This window comes from Mytilus californianus, unplaced genomic scaffold (assembly GCF_021869535.1).
Source record: "Mytilus californianus isolate M0D057914Y unplaced genomic scaffold, xbMytCali1.0.p SCAF_25, whole genome shotgun sequence".
Classification (NCBI taxonomy): Eukaryota; Metazoa; Mollusca; class Bivalvia; order Mytilida; family Mytilidae; genus Mytilus; species Mytilus californianus.
In genome coordinates, this window is record NW_026262674.1 from 4,619,755 (window position 1) to 4,634,650 (window position 14,896).

General features: G+C 31.5%; 1 protein-coding gene across 2 annotated transcripts in view; it reads right to left on the reverse strand.

The window, feature by feature from the left end:
• Positions 1-7,563: 7,563 nt before the first annotated feature.
• Positions 7,564-14,896, reverse strand: part of LOC127732577 (uncharacterized) — a 61,801-nt gene continuing 54,468 nt past the window's right edge. For both annotated transcript variants that reach the window (XM_052241646.1, XM_052241647.1), the window contains exons 5-9: positions 14,446-14,509; positions 12,047-12,147; positions 11,456-11,512; positions 9,669-9,740; positions 7,564-8,693 (exon numbers count right to left, since the gene is read on the reverse strand). In XM_052241646.1, the coding sequence (XP_052097606.1) occupies positions 8,326-8,693; positions 9,669-9,740; positions 11,456-11,512; positions 12,047-12,147; positions 14,446-14,509 (662 nt within the window). In that variant the 3' untranslated portion in view covers positions 7,564-8,325. The remainder of the gene's footprint in view (positions 8,694-9,668; positions 9,741-11,455; positions 11,513-12,046; positions 12,148-14,445; positions 14,510-14,896) is intronic.

Below are 14,896 nucleotides of genomic sequence, written 5' to 3' on the forward strand. Positions count from 1 at the left end.
AATAAAAATTATGAATTAAGTATTTTAAACTTAATTATTCCATATTGGTATTCTTTTAGTACGTTTTCTCTTTATGAATTGGATTTTAAATAAAAAAGCATATTCACCTGGAGAAAAGTGATATTCACCGCGCTGAACGTCACGCACTTTTACATGTAACGTTATGGTAAAATGTTTGATATACAATTGGTTTTTGTAAATATTTGACATCAAATACATTGCTTTATCTCGGAAAATGGAATAAAACAATAAATGTCTTTTGTTTCGGTAAATATGTGGTTTAATTGACTTTTGAAAAACTAATGCTCACTTCGGCAGTCGGCCTCAGTGAATATCAGTTTTTCAAAAGTCAATAAACCGGCATATTTACCTCATCAAAAGAGAGTAATTGTATAATATTTGACGAAAATTAAAATATTGCTGATTAATTTAAAAAAAAAACGTTTAGCTTTATCAAACCAAATTTGAATCAAGGCATAACCATTAACCTGCATTTACACCATTCACTTAAAAAAGTCTTTGAAAATTGAGTGGACGCATACAGAAAAAGGGACTTGATTAAAATTACACCACCACAATGTCAAATATCAAACTTATATGCAAGGAACTTGGAAGAAGTGTGAGGACAGATTCACAGCCTTACATCAGATCAGAAAATGAATTAGAATAATAAGGCCATCAAAGAGATTTGAGCGTCAGTCAAAACTGTCACTTTTTTAATAGTTTTAGATACTTAAGCAAACAATGTACAACTTGTGTTTGATTGACTCGAGAAAGAAATCTTGATCAGAGACCATTATATATCGTTTTAAATAAGTTTTCAAGTCAGTATGCATCGTCCAAAATACATTTGAAATATCTGCAACTGGAAATTACGCCAATAACAATCAATGAATTAAGAAATAAATAAAAAGAGTTCGAGGAATCCGAGTAATAGACAGATTTTACCCAATGATACAATTTGCTTGTAACTCCAGTCAAATACAAATACATCTTAAAATAAACAGCCCGAGTCGAAAGTGGATAGTCACCAAAAAGTAATTACAACCTTTTTCCACTGTTTTGGATACTGATTTCTAGTTCTTGCCACGAGAGAGTCGGTGTTTGTATGCCCCTGCGCGGGAGAAGAGGCATTTAGTTTTACCCTTGTTTCTCCTTACGTCCATACGTCCCAAAATAAGTTTCCATTCTGCATCTCTAGTTTGTCGCAAAATAAAAAAAACTTATACACAATGCTTATTACCAACAAACACAGATCAAGTTTGAATTTGGGTGGCGTTACTTTTACAGTTTTGAGTTATGTCCCTTTATATATGAGTCCATTCCATATTCCATTCACGACGGTACCTGACCTGTTTTTACTTCTGAAGTCTATATCTCCAAAACTTTTGTTAATTCTACGTTTAAAAATATCCTTAACATTTCAATCCTTCGTGTTTGTGTATGACCTGCTGTAGTCTTTGTTTTTTGTTATTTCGTAATCGAGATATCTTTAATAGCAAATTACTCAGAATAAAAAGAAGGGCTTTCATTACTGCTAGAGAAGTTTAATTTAATTCTATGTTATGAACATTTAAATAACATTTAGTTTACTCGTGTGAACAATTCTCATGTACAAGTTATTCAAACCGGTGTATAGATGTGAACACATATAATGTGAAACCAGTAAACTGAATGTAACATGTTTACAATACACGACGTTTGGTGTGAATACAGCCTAATACAGGATCAATATGAACTATTTGGGGTTAATTATAATTTTAATGCAAGGAATGTTGAGTAAAAATTAAGAATGAGCGATGAAGTACCCAATAATGCACCGGTAAATATAACCCTTTGAGCCTCTTGATTTTTAAACCAGTTATCTCTTATCTAAATGACGTCACTAACTTATCTCAACAAAATGGCAACGGCTAGGTTAGAAGTCCTGAAACTGGAGTAAAGAGAAGAAAACAAGTATTTGAAATCCATCTGGTGTCGAGGATAGCTTTAACAAACGGTCCTTTTCAGGGCCACCAATAAAGTCTTCATTTGTTGTACATATGAGCTACATTTAAAGTTACAAAAATAATTCTCTGATGCAAGTGTTTTGACGATTTGTTATTACAGTAAGAGCTTTTTTAATATGTATGTTCAAAGCCTCATCTTCGACTGTACCAAAAGGTTTTTTAACGGCTTCATCTGCGGTGCAGGCCACAGATGCTGCCATCCGCAATTTCTGTGTACTGTTGTCGTCTGCCGGAAGCCGAAGAGCTTTAGCAAAATTAGCTTTGATTGGTTTAAGGTTAAATTTTCATCCAATCAAAACCTAGAATCTAATTAAGGCTTGGTGGGTTTCAATATTTTATATTTGGGTATGAGCTTTACCTTATATGAAATTTGTCTGCCTATCGTGCATAATTGTGCGGTGAATATAATGTTGTCTCAAGGGAAGGGATGTTCACTCTCACCCAACGAAAAGAAAGATATTTTCTTGTCATTTGATAATAGCTATTTAATATTGTGTAGTACTTTTTTTAGCCTTTTGTCAACATAACATCACCGTCTGATCAGTAGTCTTTGGGAATTTTTCGAACGTTTAATAAAACATTAAAAAAATATATTTTAATATTTCATGGAAGGTCAGTCTAGATTTTTTTTAGAGGCTTGATGACTAATTATGAAAAAAAGAAGATGTGGTATGATTGCCAATGAGACATCTCTCCACCAGAGACCAAATGCCATAGAAGTTAAGAACTATAGGCCATCGTACGGCTTCAACAATGAGCAAAACCCATACTGCTAAGTCAGCTATGAAAAAAAAACGATATGACATGTAAAACAATTCAAACGAGAAATCTAACGACCTGATTTATGTACAACAAAATGAACGAAAAACAAATGTATTATACAGCAACAAACTACTGAATTAGCAGTTCAGTGTTTCTGTTGTTCCGTTGTTTTACTCTCATAGTTGATGTGTTCCCTCGGTTTTGTTTTGTGACCCGGATTTGTTTCAATTAAATCGATTTATGACTATTGAACAGGGTATACTACAGTTGCCTTTATTTACAGGCTCCTGACTAGGGATAGGCACATACAGAATAGAGCCAAACCCTCCCCTAACCTGGGACAGTGGTTTAACAATTCAACATGAGAACAAACTATAAAAATCAGTTCAATAGATCTTAACTACTCAGATCGATACAAAGCAGAAAAACATCTAACAAAAACAACAGACCGGACGTAGCAGGGTATTTATACATACCCACAACAAAAAAGACGCTAAGTACTGATCTGAGAGTACGCGCAATTACTGACAGCTAGTTCAAATCCAACAACTAAAAAAATCATAAATCTGAGACTGAAATGTCAATCAGTACACATCCTACATCTAATGGATTTAATATAAAGACGAGAAAAACATGACCTTGGGCAATGTCAAGATACAGGTATCGACAGATTGTAGAACCATGCATGAATGTGCATATATATATATAAATAAAAACAAAATCAACATTTATACCAATAGTAAAGACAATATTCAAAGATCTAATTACAATGTTGAATTGGTAATCTCTTAAAATGTGTTTATTTATAGGATCGATAAGTTAACCCAGGGTCGTATCTAAATTTCCGGTCTCGGTAAACATCTCCGTAAAAATTAGGATATTGTATCCCATTTGAAATAAGTTTTCTACAGGTACAACCATATTTCCAAATCAAATCTTTGTGTATATGGAAGAATTTAGTAAAGGTTTTAAGTAACTTGGGGTAAGATAACGGTCGGTGTCACTGAATTAATCATTTAAATGCAATTCAGACGGATCTTTAATGAGTTTGGTCATAACAGTACAAGAACAAGTCTGCTATTAAAGGGACACAATTGGTGCCCATAAAAAATATCTACAACATTTCGATAAGCTTTATTGCCGTAACATACATAAATGATTTCAAGGAGAAAATTAACAGCTTCAATCATCTTATCACACCTGTAGTAAGTATATCTAGCATATTTGTATTTCCTCATTAGAGAAGAAGGCTTTAAATGAGTTGCAGTAAATTTATCAGCAATCAGATTTATCAAATGACCATTTAATTAAATCGGAAAACTTTTTTTTGATAAAATTGTGTGGAGGTATAGTGTAAAGGGTTGAACATTCAAAACTCTCAACAGAATCAAAAGGACCATCAAAAGTACGTTATTTATCTAAAACATCCAAAGAATTTTTACGCTCCAAAATAGTTAATTCCATTATCTTCATCTGTTATATTACAAATGTTAATGTTCTTTGATTTTAGGAACTAGCCAAAAGCACTGAAATATTAGTTGTAGAACACTTACTAGATGCCGAGTTAAAACGAGATTATTCTGGTTTTTGTGTACTTTAGGTAAACCAATGTTAGGGACTTTAAATGTTCAGAGGAGGCATTAAGCTGCGATGTGGTTTTGACTTACATGAAATGAGTGAACGAAAACAAAAATATAAATTCAAATACGAAATGCACTTTTAGATAACATTTTTTTGAAGCACAAACCTTTTATCTATTTTTTATTCAAACACACCTTCTCTGAATTTATGACTCATTTCAGAGATATTTCAATAGATTCATATATTTCATTTTTTGGTACTGTAATTTCTCAAATTTATAATATCAACACGTGGACTTTTCATATAAAAATAATCGAATCTGAAGCGAGATTTATCTAAAATATTTGTTTTATAAGCTTTCGAGACAAAACAGTCAACAGAAAAGCACCTGAACGTAAAAAGGTGTACTCGACTTTCTCTTTGTCATAAGATAATAAATTGCCAATTTTTAGGATTGTTTCCCAAAATACTGTTGCCGGAGATGTAAATTAACGCTTTTCAAAGATCTACATTTTATTTTTTCGTGGATTTTTTTCGTGAAATTTATGCAAATGTATTAGATTTTAAGGATCAGAAGTATTTGCATCTTTAAGTTTATAAATATCTAGTTGCTTCATACATGTCATACTATAATTCGAGTATAAACACGTATAATAGATGCTAAAAATCTTATATTATATACATGTACTTGCATTTAACTTTAAAAGGCTATATAAACAATCCAAATAAACGAACTGAGTTCATATCTGTCATACTTGTTTTTCGAAAATTGTTTTGTTATAATTTAGGCCAGTAGATTTTTCTTAATTTTATCTTTATTCGTGTTGATTTGTTAATTTCGTTATTTTTCTCACTCGATTCGCTATAAATCGTTCAAACCGTTTTGGTGATACCAACCAGTCCAATACTATATATGCCTCTATCCAACCAGAAATCAACGTGTTTTCATTCATGAGTTTATCTACCTGTTTAAAACAATCAAAATGAATTGTGTAACTTCAAAACTGACTACGTGTCTTATTATAGAAAGAACAAAGGATATGGGGTATCCATCCCTGACACAAAATCAATACACGCACAGCAAAACATACACAAAAAACTAAGGAACAGCACTTGTATTGCTGTTCTTCATCTCAACGTCACAGAGAGGCCTTCAACACGGAAGAAAATAAATCTCTCATCTCACTACAAGTTCAAGATATACCTAGCACCGGTTTGAGCGGAATTCATTGCAAAATGATTCGGATAAACTTTGTAAGATGTATCACCACCAAATCGGGCCCGGTCAAAAAAGAACATACTGGAAAGTAGTAGTTCGAATATATCTTACAGCCAATTTACCAAACATCTGAGAAAAGGGGGAATATTGACGACACATGAGATTGATACCGCGGTGCTTATGTAGATGTTTGATTGCCAAGAATCTTATATTCATTGGAAGTCAAAATAAGAACACAATGAGAATACCAGGAATAAGAGAACTAAGACACTTTCTAGATGACGATGGTCTTGTGAGATGGAATCCAAAATGCACCGATGTCAACGACTACGTAATTTCCGTTTCTTATACCTGCGAATCACCCGCTTACCGAAATGATTGTGATAGATTTATCTAAACACATTCCATGATAGAAAGGTTTAATTTCTTTTACTATCTGTTCTTAGGTGAGATACATAAAATAATGAGAAGGTAAACAATTTTCAAATAGATTATCCCTTTGATTTTTGTTAATTTTACATTTATGGAGGGAATGTTTTTCATCCTCCAGCATGAGGCACAATTTACATATTCTATCCTTTCTAGGAATTTTATATAAGCGACCTTTTTCTAAATCATGGTCACTAATTCTCAAATTAGTGAAGCATGTTCTTATAGCAAAGTCATTGGAAGCTAAATTAAATTCTCTATCCAAGCGAAGTTTTAAATTTTTATAAAGTAACAGTTTCCTATCTATTTTCATCACAGCTATTCATTCTATTTTCAAAAATATTTTTTTATTTTTCTTTTAATTCATTTTTAATCAAGGTCTTTAAAGACTTTACTTTATTCAAGTCCCTACAATTGTTAACTTTATCGAAAAGGTCTGAGTTTTGTGAAATATTCTTGGCATATATATACCAAGAATAAGTACCATGCGAATCCACCAGTTTTGACATAATAAATGCTTCTTTAAATAAATGATCTATATTTTCAAAATTCAGTCTTGCTAATTCCGATAGAAACTGTGAAAAAATTAAATTTTCAGGGGATATTCTTGTTAGTGCTGCTCGGACTGCTATATTTGAAGCTATTGGTCTGATGCCCAGAAAAAAATACAAAATATAATGTGAACCTTTTCACATGGAGTATTATCATTAAACGAAATTTGATCGACGTTTTTTTTTAAATTTCGATCGGCTCTTATCTTAGCTCTGTATCGTGTTAAAAAGCTATCCATAGAGGATATCTCTGAGTTATAAGTTAAAACTGGTTGTTCTTATTTATTAAAAAGATTACTAGAAATTTCTATTGAAGATTTCCCAATGAAGGTACCTTGGCTTTAACCGAAAACATGATTTGTCTTGCTTTTTTCGCTAGTTCTTCCAACCTTTAATAGTAACAACCAATTAACTATCCATAAGCCTGAGTTCAATGACACATTTTTATGAGTTTTCTCATGAAAATAATAAGTGACCTAGCTAACCTTTTTGATCAAAATATATAAAATTACATGCCAGCCACAAAACCAGGTTCAACCCACCATTTGTTACTTAAAATGTCCTATACCAAGTCAGGAAAATGGCCATTGTTATATTATAGTTCGTTTCTGTGTGTGTTACATTTTAATGTTGTGTTTCTGTTGTGTCTTATATATTGATGTGTTTCCCTCAGTTTTAGTTTGTAACCCGGATTTGTTTTTTTTCTCTCACTCGATTTATAAATTTCGACCATCGGTATACTACTGTTGCCTTTATTTAAACCTTTTTATCAAAAGTAAAATAACAAAAATACCGAACTCCATAGAAAATTCCAAATGGCAAAAACAAAAGCCTAAACACATTAAACGAACAGAAAAAAGCTGTCATATTCGTGACTTGATACAGACATTTATTTATATACAAAATGGTTGATTAAACCTCGTTTTATAGCTAGCTAAATCTCTCACTTGTATTACAGTCGCATAGCATTCCATTATATTGACAACAATGTGTGAGCAAAAAAAAACAGCAGTTAACATTGTGTTATAATCTTTAATCACTATGAAAACAAACAACTATATCAACAAGAAAAAAACCAAAGAAAAACAAATGGGCATATAGACACTTCAAAGACACAGCACATAAGCAAATAGGAAAGACAAAAATACAAAAAAAAAATGACAATTGCACAATTACACAATGGCGAGATGTATAAATACCGAGCCACGCCAAAAGGATATTACAAATAAATGGACTATAAGGTAAAGATAAAAAATATACAAAGACAAATAAAAAGAACATTATAACACGTTATTAAGATGATAACCAACTTCAGTACCTAGAATCTATACCATCATGTATTATTTTTGAAGTTGATACGGAATAGTTATCAACAAGGTCTTGGTATCGTCCGATGAACTCTTCTAGAAAAAGGACGAGACGTTCTTTTACATAACCCTGATTCATCAACTTTCTGCTCAGAAATTTCATTTTTGCTCATTCGAATTTATTTTCTAGTATTATAATTATTTCAAAATTGAAACAAATTCTATTAGAACTTAATTATTGAACGTATAACGTGTATATCATGCTGAAACATATAGACAAATCTTCTCTTAGGCTGCACGACAGCTCCGTACAGAACCTTTCTAGTTAGAAAAAGCGATAACAGCTATAATTTTAAGATGGAATACTTGTAGATTCTTACAGATGAAACTTTCATTCGAATGCATGGAAATTGAGAAGATTGTTTGTTGGGTAGACAAATCCTACATCAATTTGTAAGATAATCTTCTTAGCCATCTGGTAATTTCTTTGGTAATATGAAGCAATTATAAATTTCGCTTAAAAAGTGATAAAATTGCTTATTTATCTCTCGTTCAGGAGCTGTGTTTCCGATATTCCTAGATAATTCAACGACCGATATAATGAGCTGTCTTATGTTTTCTACTTCTTCTAAACGAAAAAATGATTCAATGTCATTTGTATCAGCGTTCAACGAAACATGGTTCATATTTTCTTCTTTTTCTGGTATTGTTTTTTGCGGCTGTTTAGGGCTGACAACTGTTTCTTCTCCGTTATTACATACATCGATCATTTTTTTCATGTATGCGTTTTTACCAATACGTTCTACAGCTGAACCATTATTATATACTGTTTGATCTAAAAAATGCATATCAATGACATAAATCACATTTGCAAAAAGAAGTAAAATCAGCATGATTATGTTATCGTTGAATTCTTTAAAAATCTTCTCGCAATTGTATTTAATTTAAGTATTTTGTATGATAATAAAAGGGTTTCCAGTATGTAGATGTTCAATTATGTATGAAGCAATGTACATTCTTACGTCTATTCATGATCATTCGAACCATTCGAACAATAGAACCCTTTTTAATTAGATATTTTTCTAGTTGAACCATTCTTCGACAAATAAACGTTAACATATGATCCAATTAACTAAAAGATTTGATCAATTCAGAACATCTGTATTTTTGTCGAAAAGTATAAACTTCAGTAATGAAAAATTATCCCTCCTTCGCATTAAGGAAACGGAAAATTAAGTAAGACCGGAAACGTCGGTATACCATGAATTGACGGTACACATCGTCAACCTAACTGGTTTCTGAAAATAATTTCACAATGCATATATATGACTCAAATGAATGTGCATATAAATAAGAAGATGTGGTATGAGTACCAATGAGACAACTCTCCATCTAAGTCACAATGTATAAAACGTTCACAATTATAGATCAAAGTACGGCCTTCAACACGGAGCATTGGCTCACACCGAACAACAAGCTATAAAGGACCCAACAATTACTAGTGTAAAACAATTCAAACAGGAAAACCAACGGTCTAATCTATATAAAAACGAGTAACGAGAAACACATAAGAACCACACCAACAAACGACAACCACTGAATAACAGGCTCCTGACTTAGGACAGGTGCATAAAAATGCAGCGGGTTTAAACGTTTTAACAGGCGCCAACCTTCACCCTAAACTGAGACATTAGTGTAACAAAACAACCTAAAAAGACACACTATAAAATATCAATTGAAATGCATATTACTTTCTAAAAGCGTGTCTCTATGCTATAAAAAATGCTGTAATATATTAATAATAACTTACCTGAATATTTCCATTTACATTTTTTAACAGTTCGTCTTCTTCCCACAATATAATACGCAATGGCTATTATACCTAAGATTAAGATGGCACACAAAATATTAGTGCTTTTTTAAAAAGTTAACTTAATAATAGATTATAAAACATAGAGGCAAATAGTGATACGACAAAAAGTGCGACAGAGCAAGGAACATGCTCTTAAAAACGAAAGACGAGGATAATCTATTCTGAGGGTCAGGCATTAGGGACTGTGAAGGGAAAATAAAACATCAATAAAAGCAAAATCATTAACGGTACCAAATTTACTGCAACAATTACACATTACGACAATGAATGTTTCTGCAGTGGTGATAGAGACCAAAATATTTTAAAACCTTATACAAATGTTGACTAGTTAATGAAACAAAAAGGGACAAAAGTAAAGAAAAACAAGGAATCATAGGTTTATATGAAGGAGATACAATAGCAGTAAATGTGTTCGAATATCACAAATCGATGACAAATAAAGATAACAACCAAAAACTGCGAGAATTGCATAAACTCCAAAATGAGCAAAATCAGGTATGTCGACAGGGTAAGCGCTTCATAATTAAAGAGAGACAAAAGATACTAAAGAGAATTCAAATTTAAAGTAAAAAATAAACTGACAATGACGTGGCAAAAAAGGGAAAAGACCAAAAGACAAACATCAGCACATAATACACAACATAGAAAACTAAAGGGTTTGTATGTATGCATCACCCGACTTGCATTTCCATACCAAATAGTTTATATCAAAAAATTATTCCTTAGACCAAGGAAACCTCCTTGATAAGACAGATATGCGATACCATTATTTTTTTAAATATTTTTACTCTTTCTTAGGAATTAAATTGTCTTAGGTAGAAGGTCATTGATATCCTCGATACCGTGTTTCGATGGTGACAAAACATTTCAAAGTTGTATACTTTATAGAAATAAGAAGATGTGGTATGAGTGCCAATGAGACAACTCTCCATCCAAGTCACAATGTGTAAAAAGTAAACAATTATAGGTCAAAGTACAGCCTTCAACACGGAGCTTTGCGAGTATTGTACTTCTTATTGCACGTACTAGACCCTTCCCATCTAAATTGTGTAATACGATTGTTCAACAAATTTCATATAGTAAATATGCATCTCATTGTTTTACATCGGTCATCATTGATTAAAAGCATCAGTGAACAGAGCTATTCGTATCGTATTTCGTATATAATGTTTATCAAACATATGGATAGAGCGAATCCTGTATGATGCAGATTACGCAAAGTACACGCATAATATTACATGTATCAATTTGTACTACCAGCGCTTATCAAAAAGTGTATCCGACGCAATCCTATAGCAACGTATTCAGCGATTGGGTCTCGAATACCCTTTATTTAATTCAATTCGAAGTATTATCTGCAGTATATAATTATAACCACGCTGTCCGGCCTTCCAATCGTATTTCCGTCAGTTTAGAGCTTTCAGAAGTTGTGTTTTAAACTTCATGTGAGCATGATACACCGTTTGATCACGTTCACCTCTAATAAACTTCCTGTGCATCGAATACTTATTGCAGAGGTATCATTTGTGAGCATTAGCTCACAATAACACTTGTTTCGTCTCCTTTCATAATTCTTTAAAACACTCACGCCAAAAGAATTTTATCTCGTTTTAACAAATAGAATCTTCCCCATATCATAGGCAAAGAATCAGAACTAACTTTTGTTAAGTTATAATTACAAGATGGTTTGTATGAATTTAAAGCAATGAAAGATAATACATTACCAATGAACATGATAAGGAACAAAGTGGTATAAACTATGTGCTGTGTGCAGTGAGGATCTGAAAAAAAGAAATATAAAAAAAAGGTTTGAATTTTTCAAACATTTTATTACATGTTCAATATTAATAATAATGAAAATAATAATAATAATAATAATAATAATAGTAATAATAATAATAATAATAATAATAGTGATAATGATGATGTTGATCATGATCATTATAATAATAATAATAATAATAATAATAATAATAATAATAATAATAATCTGTTACTTATAGACACAATCTGCTGGTTATTAAGTTAGCCGTTTGGAGCAACATAAGTTAATGATAAGGTTTTGGTCATATGATCTTCAAAGAACAAGATGATATGTCACAAATTTTAAAGTTGTGCCTAAAGCTCTTACTCCAATTTCAGTTTCAATGAGGAATTAACACGTCAAACATATTTGGTTCGCTAAATAACAACAGTCTGGTCAGTAGTTAACTAGCAAATTATTTGTGTAAAAGACATTTGCCTGTAAATGCACTGCTTAACCGAACATTTATTTATAAGGCATAGAACTGAAGGACAGTAATCGTAAATGGTACCTGCATGAGAGTAAGCATAACTCAACATCTTACTATCTGCTCTATTGTCTGTACTACAGTGTTTAGATTCCTTTATTCTATTCTTTTCTTCGTCTGCACCCCTAAAAGAATTGATATAAACAGAATTTGCAAAAAAACAACCTATTCGTTAAATAAATTTACGTCGAGGACATATATTTACGGTCTTTATTAAATATGTCGACAACTAAAAATGTAGGGTTAACATACATTAGAACCTTGATAACATGTAAAGTGTGGTTTTGAGAACTACATCGGACATTAGAACAAAAGACATGGTTATGCATTTGCAAGTAATAACGAATGTCAACCTGTACATGCATTTTTTTTACTTTCGATCAAGTAATTCTGTAATAGAATGCTAATGAAAATAGCCCAAACCAGCTTAACATAAAACTTGTTTAAATAAACAGCAAACAAAATAGCTAATAGTTCTTGTTACAAGCAAATATCATCAAGTTTCAATTAAAAAACTTTTACCTTTACTGTGGATTCATTATTATTCGTTGGATACCAATTTTCGTGGGTTTCGTGGGTTCAGATGAACCACGAATTCAAATGTTCAACGAATTAAAAATGTTAATTTGGCTTTGTATACAAGATTGGCAAAACCACGAAATCAAATATCCACGTAAATGTAAGTGTTCCTCAATCCACGAAAATTGATACCCACGAAAATAAATGAATCCACAGTATATTTTAACCATCCAATGTAGAGCTTTCTGTCCTGGAGATAAACATGTCCCCCTTTGAGCCTCGTGTATGCAAATGAACATCTGGTCGAATGCAAAACTCAGCATAAGCGTCTAGTTTTATACAAAACATGGAGATTCTTCCTTTCTAAATAATGTATAAAGCTTATACCAAATTTACAACACATTTCACTGTGCCACTTTAAAAACATCAAGTTGGTGTCGTGTCTAAACACAAGATGTTAACACTAGGGATACTTACTAAACATAATACCAAACTCTTTACTGCTTCCAAAATATAAGTTAAAGATTAAAAAAAAGACAAATAAGGAAAATAAGGAAGACAAACAAAATAGACGAAAACAATCAATAAAAGGGAAGCAGTAAATCTCGTAGATTCATGCTGATGTGTACCTACATGACAAACTTGCTTTTTATGTAACTATACCTAAAACTGAAGCTTAAGGCCTTTACTTTGCACTTCGATTGTATTAAAATGCTGACGATCAATTCTAATTCTTCACAACTTAAAAGGGAAGGGTAACGTGTGAACAGATTTTAGATTTAATTTTTTTTTTCTATTTTCATCCGTAGTAAGTTTTTAACTGTAAAACCCATTTGCAGCACATACGCATTCTTTTGAATATTTTGTAAAAAATAATCAATGGCAGATTGTTTACAAGAACTTCTCAAGAAAAATAGGAAAACTATAGGATTATTATTAGTGAATTGCCTCTCTCTGTGTTATATCTTGATTTATGGTCGACTTAGAACTAAACTTTACAAAAAAATAGATTTTTCAATTGTTCGAATTCTTTTGAATTTTCTTCATTTGTATAGCAACATTCCACCAGCAGCTGCATGCAGACTAAACATAACCCTCTGTAAATAAAGAAGTTACAAGTCCTTCTTCAGTTCATACTTTAGATTGTCACCTTTGTGTCTTATTCAATTTATAAACGAAAAAATCGAGTGCTTGCAAATTATGTTACTATATGATACGTTTCCAATGGCAAAAATTTGTGTCGTAATTTATTCTACTATCTTCTTCATAGGGTTAAATCAGCTCAGAAGTACTTTGGTACATACACATTGTTGCTAACATGCCATTCTTAAATTTTCCGCTGATAAAATTACAAATGTTTTGTAACCTAATGTTCCAATTGCCTCAAGCAAAGTGGAACTAATATATATGGAATTTGATATAGCTCATCAATTATTTAAGAATTTAACATCCATTGCTTTCAATATTTTGTTTTAAGCGTTTCATGTGATGGTAAAACCACAAAAACATCGCTACTGTACAGTGTTATTTTCATAACTTGATACACTGTCATTATTAAAAATAATAATGGCACGATACATGCTCCAACTTTTAAGTTAAATGTGAATGTCTTCAAAATTTTATCAAACCTATAAAAAACTATCTCTGAATAATACATTTATCAGTGTCAGCTAGATGTTAATCTGATGTAAGTCGTTAAAAATATTGATGAATTTGAGACCAAGTATGCGTATAAAAGTCGTTCTAATGGAGAACATCGATTCTAATATTATTTTTTCAGATTTTCTGTTTGAAAGTACAGTTCAGAACTATGTTCATGAAAAATATTCTCCTACTTTGACCGTTTAAAAATTATGGTACTTCCGTTTTTTCTCATTTATAAAATTGCATAGCATAAGAATTACCTTTTCAACATTGTTATACAGTTGAAACTTCTATGTAGGTCGTCTTGCCACACGCATTTGTAGTCTGAAATGTAATTTAAAAAAAGAGATAAGCAAGAATTTCCTAAAACTAGTTTCTCACCTTTGCTTGACACATTTAAAAAATAACTGATATTTAGTCAAATTAAATTTATACCGATGCATTTTTAAACTTCAATATTAAATCAATATTGTGTGATATTTGTGAACATCTTCCCTGTATAAAGGTGGTTTTCACTTTGTCATTTGATATAATATTCAATAAATCCTTATCCTAAAAATGAATATGACGGACAGACCAAGCTATCACAAAGTTATATATGAATAAAACGTTTTGGTTTAAGACGTCCTTTAAAGTACAACTTATATTTTTAAAGTATGTTTTTATAAGATATTGTTAAAAAACAAATTGAAGTTTTCTCTCCTCTTATAT